This window comes from Mobula birostris, chromosome 29, assembly GCF_030028105.1.
Source record: "Mobula birostris isolate sMobBir1 chromosome 29, sMobBir1.hap1, whole genome shotgun sequence".
NCBI lineage: Eukaryota > Metazoa > Chordata > Chondrichthyes > Myliobatiformes > Myliobatidae > Mobula > Mobula birostris.
The window spans coordinates 75573-86247 of record NC_092398.1 but is presented as its reverse complement, the minus strand read 5'-3'; the positions used below and the strand labels follow the sequence as shown (position 1 = coordinate 86247).

The 10675-nt window shown below is 44.2% G+C and overlaps 2 protein-coding genes across 2 annotated transcripts in view; one reads left to right on the top strand and one right to left on the bottom strand.

The window, feature by feature from the left end:
- Positions 1-920: 920 nt before the first annotated feature.
- The window catches only part of LOC140190124 (uncharacterized), a 57732-nt gene continuing 47977 nt past the window's right edge, over positions 921-10675 (bottom strand). Inside the window, 1 exon segment of the mRNA XM_072246623.1 lies at positions 921-4695. Coding sequence (XP_072102724.1) covers positions 3213-4695 — 1483 coding nt within the window. The 3' untranslated portion in view covers positions 921-3212.
- LOC140190123 (uncharacterized) overlaps positions 8337-10675 on the top strand; it is a 34716-nt gene continuing 32377 nt past the window's right edge. Inside the window, exon 1 of the mRNA XM_072246621.1 lies at positions 8337-8384. The gene's annotated coding sequence lies outside the window, so the exon portion shown is untranslated. The remainder of the gene's footprint in view (positions 8385-10675) is intronic.

The following is a 10675-nucleotide window of genomic DNA, read 5'->3' as shown; positions in this document are numbered from 1 at the left end:
GTGCCACTGGCTGCAACACAAGCCCAAAGCATGATCGGTCCACCCCTGTGCTTAACAGTTGGAGAGGGGTTCTTTTCATGAAATTCTGCACCCTTTTTTCTCCAAACATACCTTTTCTCATTGCAGCCAAAAAGTTCTATTTTAATTTCATCAGTCCATAGGACTTGTTTCCAAAATGCATCAGACTTGTTTAGATGCTCCTTTGAACTTTTCAGATAGACTCTTATCTGGCTACAGACAGCTGTAATACTTGCCAAAGGGGGTGTTACTAAGTGCTGGCCATGCACGGTGCCCAAACGTTTGCTTCGGGGCCTTTTCCTTTTTTGTTATTTTGAAACTGTTAAAAGATGGAAATAAAAAAGTAATTTTGCTTAAAATATTAAAGAAATGTGTTATCTCTAACTTTATGCCTTTTGGAAATCAGTTCATATTTTACTCACTTATCTATTCACAGTAACAGAAATTTTGACCGGGGTGCCCAAACTCTTGCATGCCGCTGTATAAGTGTCACTTACTTCATTAGTACATGGTTCCCTGAACCCTAGCTTCCCAGACGCTGGTCCGATCCTTTTCATGTATTCTGGCTCTTACACCTTGTCTTATTAGTCAGTTTCAGTCAGCACTCTGAAAGCGTCAGAACGCCGAGGAAACAATCTGATCCAGTATCAACTGCAGTGCATCGGACAGCAGCGAAACAGAAACCCCCAAGTCCGGCTCCAGGAGGGAAAGTTCAAAGGAGCAAGGAGAAACTTACTTGATGTTGATCGCTACTCCCAGGGAATTTCCATATAGCAGTTCAGCCATATGGAATTCCAAACATCGCTACCACACCTCAACCAAAAATCTTGGTGGAACCTCAAAAATCTGTTATCTCTCTACTAAGTTTCACAAAACACAATACCAATTCAATGAATGTTTGTCAAGCGCCTTTATTCCTTGCAAAAGGAAGTTTACATTCACTCTCGCCAAGGATGGTGGGAGACATCCAATACGCTATTTACAAAGCGTTCTTTTTGTACATAAAGAACAGGGCAAGTTTACTATTTCCAGCGAACTCAGTCCTTCCAATCATCAACCGACTCGTTTGTTGCAGTCTGCCGTCTGTGATCGACTCATCTCCGCTACATCGTTATTCTTGTACGATGTTCAGTACAACGGGTGCTGGCAGTCACGTATTCCTTTGGTAAGCACATTTCTTACAGTTTCTTCTTGATAGTTATTCTATGGTGATGAAATGCTTTGACAGGTTGGTCATGGCTAGAATCACCGGTCATGCCCTCTGTACCAGTTCCTCAGCCACGTATTCAATGACCAAATCATCTTATTATCCTTAATAATACAACATAAGCTCTCACAAGCAATATACTTAATGTTAGCAGTCAAAATCAAACTTTTTTTCTCTGTCAATCAGCTTCCAAATGTTGCTACTCTGTCATTCGTTACTACATCCCTGTTGTTTCCCTGCTCATCATCATCCGTTCTTACCCCTACCTCGATGCAGAGCCCCAAACTCTGCCCATGCTGACCTGTCTCTGGTTTCTGACTCTGCTCCATTGAACATCCAACTAATTGTTCTTCATTATGTGAGGATGTTACTTGTGGACTTCAGTTCTGCATTTAACACAGTCACCCCCCATAAACTGGTCAGCAAACTGAACACTCTTGGCCTTGGTTCCTCCCTGTGCTCATGGGTCATGAATTTTCTCACAGACCGACCACACCAAGTCAGAATTGGTAAGTACACCTCCACCACTCTCATCTTAAAAATAGGCACCCCGCAGGGCTGTGTGCTGAGCCTTATGCTCTACACACTCTTTACACATGACTGCACCCCCAACTCCATAATTAAATTTGTGGACGATACCACAGTGGTCGGCCTGATCTTGGACGAGGATGAATCAGCCTACAGGCTTGAGGTGGATCATCGAACGGAGTGGTGCAAGGACAATGACCTGGTCCTTAACACTTCTAAAACAGAAGAGATTATCATTGACTTCAGGAGATCAAAGGACAGAGTACACACACCCCTCCATATACATGGAGAGGTAGTGGAAAATGTGGAAAACCTAAAGTTCCTTGGAGTTATGTTGTCAAAACAGCTGACATGGACCACCAACGCCTCGCTGCTAGTAAAAAAGGCACAACAAATACTCTTTTTCCTCAGAAAGCTGAAACAGGCCAAACTCCCACAAAAGCTGTTGCTTAACTTCTCCAGAAGCACAACTGAAACCACCCTGACCAGCAGCACCACGGTGTGGTATGCCGGCTGCACAGCCGCTGAGCGACAAGACCTGCATCGCGTGGTGAAGGCGGCCCAGCGAATTGTCAGGACAGAACACCATCTATTCCAGCAGAGTCAGGAGGAAAGCAATCAGCATAACCAGAGACACCACACACCCCGGCCGCTCCCTGTTTGACCCGCTGCCTTCCAGCAAAAGGTTCAGGACACTAAAAGCCAGAACAAATAGACTGAGGAACAGCTTCTATCCCAGAGCTGTGGCATCCATCACACCACTCCACAGAACAATGACTGAAATTGTCAGCACACACAAGGACTCAGATACTTGCACTAACGGCACTTTGTGCATTACTGTTATATTCTGGTGCTGCTACAAATTATTGTCTGCTACTTATCTATTTAATACTGTTTTTCTATTACTGTCTTGTTTTTATCTACTGCTTTATTTAATTGCCTGAGAGGAAGCCAAACAGAGTTTCATTGTACCTATGTATAATGACAATAAAGATCATTCAATTCAATTCAATTCTGCTTTCATACTTTGGTATATTCTATTAGTCCAGCTGGAGTGTACGTTTGACTCTCTACTGTACACTGGGTGTGTTGTAGATTCACTAAACATCTGAGACAAAATTTAAAATAGAACCGATTTATTAGTCACAGATCCAGATATTAAACTCCGGTCCCACTAAAGGTGAACACCAGCAGAAGAAACTCCTCCCATGCCCAGTGACCAGGGGGCAGAACCAGGTTTGATGAACAGCAGCAATAATTGCAGAGTTCGACACCAACAGTTTTGAACTTAACTCTGGATTCAGCAAATGTGATGGTTAAATATCCAGCATGCATCTTATTTAAACTTTTTGCTAGTGTGATCTCGGTAGTTTCACGAAGTGGGATGAGTGAGTGAATCCCTTCCCACATTCAGAGCAGGTAAATGGCCTCTCTCCAGTGCAAACTCACTGATGTAGCTTCAGTTCAAATGACTGAGTGAATCCCTTTTGACAAGCAGAACAGGTGAACAGCCTCTCCCCAGTATGAACTCACTGGTGTCTCTGTAGGTTGAATGAGTAAATCCCTTCCCACAGTCTGAGCAGGTGAACACACATTCCCCAGTGTGAATTCATTGATGTGCCTGTAGTTGAGATGTCTGAGTAAATCCTTTCCCTCACTCAAAGCTAGTAAATGGCCTCTCCCCAGAGTGAACTGACTGGTGTCTTTGTAGACTGGATGACTGAGTGAATCCCTTCCCACACACAGAACAGGTGAACGGTCGCTCCCCAGTGTGAACTCGCTGGTGTCTCTGTATGGTGGATAATTGAGTGAATCCCTTCCCACAGTCTGAGCAGGTGAAAGGCTTCTCCCCAGTGTGAATTCGCTGATGTACCTTCAGTTGAGATGACTGAGTGAATCCCTTCCCACAGTCTGAACACATGAATGGCCTCTCCCCAGTGTGAACTGACTGGTGTGCCAGAAGTTGAGTTGACTGAATAAATCCCTTCCCACAGTGTGGGCAGGTGAATGGCCTCTCCCCAGTGTGAACTCGTTGGTGTCTGTGTAGGTTGGATAACTGAGTGAATCCCTTCCCACATTGTGAACAGATAAATGGTCTCTCCCCAGTGTGAACTCGCTGGTGCGCCAGCAGGTCAGATGAATGAGTGAATCCTTTCCCACAGTCTGAGCAGATGAACGGCTTCTCTCCAGTGTGAATTCGCTGATGTGCCTTCAGTAGAGATGACCAAGTGAATCCCTTCCCACAGTCTGAACAGGTGAAAGGCCTTTCCCCAGTGTGAACTCGCTGGTGTGTCTGTAGGCTGGACGAATGACTGAATCCCTTCCCACAGTCTGAGCAGGTGAATGGCCTCTCTCCAGTGTGAACTCGCTGGTGTCTCTGTAGGCTGGATGAGTGAGTGAATCCCTTCCCACATTCAGAGCAAGTGAATGGCCTCTCTCCAGTGTGAACCCGCTGGTGTGCCAGGAGGTCAGATGTCTGAGTGAATCCCTTCCTACAGTCTGAGCAGGTGAATGGTCTCTTCCCAGTGTGAGCTGACTGGTGTCTCTGTAGTTGGGATGACTGAGTGAATCCCTTCCCACAGTCTAAGCAGGTGAATGGCTTCTCCCCGGTGTGAATTCGTTGATGTACCTTCAGTAGAAATGACCGAGTGAATCCCTTCCCACAGTCTGAACAGGTGAATGGTGTCTCACCATTGTGAACTGACTGGTGAGCTAGTAGTTGAGATGACTGAGTGAATCCCTTCCCACAGTCTGAGCAGGTGAACGGCCTCTCCCCAGTGTGAACTCGCTGATGTACCTTCAGTTGAGACAACCGAGTGAATCCCTTCCCACAGTCTGAACAGGTGAACGGCCTCTCCCCAGTGTGAACTGACTGGTGTGCCAGTAGTTGAGATGAGTGAGTGAATCCCTTCCCACACACAGAACAGGTGAATGGCCTCTCCTCAGTGTGAACTTGTTGTTGTCTCTGTACTTTGGATGAGTGAGTGAATCCCATCCCACAATCAGAACAGGTGAAAGGCCTCTCCTCAGTGTGATCTTGCTGGTGTGTTTGCAGGTGGGATGAGTGGGTGAATCCTTTCTCACAGTTCTCTATCAATTCTCTGGCAATTCATTGTCAGGTACAGTGAATCCCTCACACAGTCAATGCAGTTGATCTCCGGTGAACAATGCTGGTGTGTTCTCAGCACCCCAGTTCCAGTGGATTTCACTGAATTACAACAGAAAACTTCATTTCAGGGACAAAGCCCGTTTCCGGCTGGGATGAGATACTTCCTCACCTCAAGGATCAACAACTGATATATTGGTGTCACAAAGGAAATATCTGGTCACTCCTTAAATATCTGGACAGAGACAGCAAACCTCTGACATCACACTGTTACAGCAAGGTTCAGCTCAAGTTGGGGGAAGAAGTCATCTTCTAACTGAGCACAAATCAGGCATCTGGACTGACCATCAAATGCTCTGACAGTCTTCCTGTCTGCATCACGACAGACAACTTCAGCCTATCTTCAACCTGTGACTTGGCTCAGTTCGACTCTCTCCATTAGTATTATTCACTGTTGCCTCTAAGCTGCACGGGTGTGAGACCACACAGTAACTGAAATGTTCCCACGCACATAGGTTTTGTTGCTGCGAGCTGGATGTTTTTTTCAAATATAATATTAATTTAAAATGCTGCACAGTTTTCAGGCCGTGTAAAAATTTCCTGCTCAGGCCAATGGTTGGTTTGTACCACTCTGAAAAAAATAGAGGAAACAGTGGTATTATTTTAAATTCTGGTCATGTTCCACAGCGCTACAAAAGGCACTTGATATTGCATGGCTGATCCTAGATCCTAGACACTACCTAATTCCTCTGACCACTCCCCTACCCCCAGTGATTGATGGTGGTGAACTTATTGATGGCAATGCCAATGAATATGAAGGGGAGGGCAGAAGTCTTTCTCATTGGAGTGTGGCACTTTTGTGCTTGAAAGCTACAGGTTACTTGTTACCGAGGGCAACTGTGTTCAATATGTTCCTGTAACCAGACAGAATGGTACAAAATAATAACAGGGAACAAGGAAGTGGCAGATGAACTAAATGAATATTTTGCATCAGTCTTCACTGTGGAAGACACTAGCAATGTGCCAAATGTTGTAGTGTGGAAGGAAGAGAAGTGAGTGCAGTTACTATTACAAGGGACAAGGTGCTCAAAAAGCTGTAAGACCCAAGGATGCACAAGTCACCCAGATCAGATGAACTTCACCCTAGGTTTCTGAAAAAGGTAGTGTTAGAGATTGTGCATGCATTAGCAATTATTTTTCAAAAATCATTGAACTCTGGCATGGTGCCAGAGGACTGCAAAATTGCAAATGTCACTCCACTCTTCAAGAAAGGAGGAAGGCAGCAGGAGGGAAATTATAGACCAATTAGCCTGACCTCAGTGGTTGGGAAGATGTTGGAGTCAATTGTTAAGGATGAGGTTATGGAACTCTTGGCGACACAGGACAAGATAAGACAAAGTCAGCATAGTTTCCTTAGAGGAAAATCTTGCCTGACAAACCTGTTGGAATTCTTTGAGATTACAAATAGGAAAGATAAAAGGGGATGCAGTGGATGTTGTTTATTCTGACTTGCAGAAGGCCTTTGACAAGGTGCCACACATGAGGCTGCTTACCAAGAGCCCAAGGTATTACAGGAAATTTACTAACATGGTTAGAGCATTGGCTGATTGGTAGGAGGCAGCAAGTGGGAATAAAAGAATCTTTGTCTGGTTGTCTGCCAGTGAATAGTGGTGTTCCGCAGGGGTTGGTGTTGGGATTGCTTTTTATAATGTATATCAATGATTTAGATGATGGAATAGATGGGTTTGTTGCCAAGTTTGCAGATGATACGAAGATTGGTGGGGGGTAGCTAGTGTTGAGGAAACAGGAAGGCTGCAGAAAGACTTAATACAGATTAAAAGAATGGGCGAGAATGTGGCAAATAAAATACAATGTTGGGAAGTGCACGGTTATGCACTTTGGTAGTAGAAATAAATGTGCCGACTATTTTCCAAACGGGGAGAAAATCCAAAAATCTGAGATGCAAAGGGACTTGGAACTTCTTGTGCAGAACACCCTAAAGGTTAACTTGCAGGATGAATCAGTGGTGAGGAAAGCAAATCCAACGTTAGCATTCATTTCAAGAGGCCTAGAATATAAGAGTAGGGGTGTGATGCTGAGGCTTTATAAGACACTGGTGAGACCTCACATTCAGTATTGTGAGCAGTTTGGGCTCCTTATCTGAGAAAAGATATGCTGGCATTGGAGAAGGTCCAGAGGCAATTGTTAAGGATGATTCCAGGAATGAAAGGGTTATCATAAGAGAAATGTTTGATGGCTCTGCGTCTGTACTCGCTGGAATTCAGAATGATGAGGTGGGATCTCAATGAAACCTTTTGAACGTTGAAAGCCCTAGACAGAGTAGATGTCAAAAGGACGTTTCCCGTGGTGGGAGAGTCTAGGACAAGAGGGCACAGCCTCGGGATAGAGGCTCATCTTTTTAAAACAGAGATGCAGAGAAATTTATTTCGCCAGAGGGTGATGAATTTGTGGAATTTGTTACCACAGGCAGTTGTGAAGGCCAGGTCATTGGGTGTACTTAAGGCAGAAATTGAAATGTTCTTGATTGGACACGGCATCAAAAGTTACGGGGAAAAGGCCGGGGAATGGGGTTGAGGAAGGTAAAAAAGCATCAGCCATGATTGAATGGCAGAGCAGACATGATGAGCCAGTTGGCTTAATTCTGCTCTTACATTCTCACGGGTAGAAAGGTCCCGAACAAGAGGAGATAGAAGAGAAGTGATTTTCTTAAGAATTAAAGCTAATGGAAGGATTTTGTTCTTCTTTTCCATGCAGCACTAAGCGACATTTTCATCGACTGTAAGGTACTCTTCATCCGAGATAAACTCGGAACTATATTTTTGGATTAAGATAGCTGGAGCACGACAGTGTCTGGGCGATTCATCCGCTCCGATTCCCTCCGTCCGCGCTTCCAAACATCCCTATGGACCACGGGGAAAGTGGTTTAAATGTCACCCATGGCTGCCTCTTTACCCAGAAACCCCTACGATCGAGACACCTCTGCACCACAGTCCCCACGATGCGCATGCGCCACAGAAACGGCGCCAGTACGTTCACTAATCAGCAGCAAGCTCCCCGGGGCCCGGATCCAAACCATGGGGCTGACAGAGGGAATGGACCGGTACTATCCGGTTTTGCGAGCCCACAGTGTGTCCGGGATCACAGTAATTGTCCCTCTGTCGAGGTGCGAACGCGGGTACCGATGAAACGCCCACCTAGCGACCCGCTCCTACCTGTTACCAGCTCTCCCGAGCCTTTCGCCCATGGAGCGCATGCGCGATGTTCTACCCTTACGCCTGCGCACTTGATCTAAGAAATATTTAATTTGGTTAGGACTTTATTCCGTGGAACGTAGAATATTGAGGGGAGAGTTGATGGAAGTATACAAAATGATGAGGAGTATAGACAGGGTAAATGCAAGCAGGCTTTTTTTCTGGTGAGATTGGGTGAGTCTACAACTAGAGGTTATGGGTTAACGGTGAAAGGTGAAATGTTAACTCTCCCCCCCACACTCTTTCAGTTTCGGTAAGTCTTAAAATCGACATTCTAGTAGTTGGTCAGATTGGTTGCTACATGCTCATCATATTTGCAGTATTGGTTTGTATGCCTGTTTCGTATGGGTTCCTGCGCATAGAGGTGTTGATGGGAATGAGCAGGTTGATGGTATAGCTAAAAAAAAACTAGATACAACCCTTCCACTTAGCAAATCAGAAGCCAAGAGGTTTGCAGGGTTAAGAATTGGGGGCTTATAGCAAGACTTGTGGGATAATGGGCATAAGGGGAGGCAGCTTTATAAAATACATAAAACTGCTGGGTTTATGGGAGAAAGGTGAAACAAGAAGGGAAGGAATTTTATTGACGCGATTTAGAATTGGGCATACTATGCTTAATTATTTTTTATGTATTGTTGGAAAACATAATTCTGGATTGAGTAGGTCTGTCATCATTATGAAACAGTTGAGCATATACTATTACAGTGTGAAGCATACTAGTTGAAACAATCAAATGCAGGCTTCATTACATTCTTTGGGGTTGATAGTTTTAAAAAATATTAAGTGACAGGAGTGACGTTAATTTAATTTACAGTGTTGTCTTTTATTACTTTAGGACTTTTGGGGTAATTTAACTTTCATTTGGAAAAAAAGTAGTCATACAGGTTTTAGTTCCCAAATCACTACACCACACTCCAATCCAGTTGGTGACGGTAATGCACCTTTAAGTTGGACTGCCAGCCACCATTAAAAGTCAATAAGACAAACTTATTCAATCAGAGGGTGGGGAGAATGTGGTGCATGCAAGCTCAATCACAATGTTTTAAGAGAAGTTTGGATAGGTGCATGGTTGGTAGGGATAGGAATGTAGGGTCCGTGTGCAAATCAATGGGTCTATTCATTTTAAATGGCTTGGCACAGACTAGATGTTCTTGTTTCTGTGCTGTATTTTTCTGTGACTCCAGCAGCCACTTTGTGTGCCAAATGTCAAAGTCCAACCCATTTAAAAAATACAGATATAACACACAAGAGATTCTGCAGATGCTGGAAATATAGAGCAACACACACAAAGTGCTGGAGGAACTCAGGAGGTCAGGCAGCATCTAACCAGAGGAATAAACAGACTGGAAAAAGTATGTGAACCCTTATATTTAATAACTGGTAGAACCTCCTTTAGTAGCCATATCCTCCATCAAACATTTCCTGTAGCTGCTGATCAGATGACATGTTGAAGTTGTATAAGACTTCAGAGTATTGTGTGCAGTTTTAGTCACCTACCTACTGGAAAGATGTAAACACATTTGAAAGAGTGCAGAGAAAGGTTACAAGGATCTGGTGGACCTGAGTTAAAAGGAAAGATTGAATAGGTTGGGATTGTATTCTTTAGAATGTAGAAGATCGTGAGAAGATTTGATAGAGGCATACAAAATTATGAGGAGTATAGATAGGGTAAATGCAAGCATTCCACTCCCTCAAGTTCCTAAGACATAGGAGAAGAATTAGGCTATTCAGCCCATTGAGTCTGCTCCACCACTTCCCAACACTGTATTCCATATGCCATTTATCTGCCCATTCTCCAAATCTGTCTAAGTCCTTCTGTAGCCTACTTCCTCAAAACTACCTGCCCATCCACCTATCTTCATATTGTCAGCAAACCTTTCAACAAAACCACCAATTCCATCATCCAAATTAATTGACATATAACGTAAAAAGAACCGAGCCCAACACAGACCCCTGTGGAACACCACTAGTCACTAGCGGCCAACCAGAAAAGGCTCCCTTTATTCACACTCTCTGCCTCCTATCAATCAGCCACTGCTTTATCCATGCTAAAATCTTTACTGTAATACCATGGGCTTGTGGCTTGGGTAACCTTGTTAAAGGCCTTCCAAATATCTAAGTACACAACATCAACTGATTCTCCTTTGTATATCCTGCCTGTTATTTCCTTAAAGAATTCCAACAGATTTGTCAGGCAAGATTTTCCCTTGAGGAAACCATGCTGACTACAGCCTATTTTATCATGCACCTCCAAGTACCCTGAGACCTCATCCTTAATAATCAACTCCAACATCTTCCCAACCATTGAGGTCAGACTAACTGGCCTATAGTTTCCTTTCTTCTGCCTCTCTCCCTTCTTGAACAGTGAAGAGATATTTGCAGTTCCCAGTCTTCCAGAACCTAGTGATTGTGAAAGATCATTACTAATGCCTCCATGATCTCTTCAGCCACCTCTTTCAGGACTCTCGGCTGTACACCATCTGGTCTAGGTGACCTATCTACCTTCAGACCATTCAGTTTCCGAAGAACCTCCTTTTTAGTTAT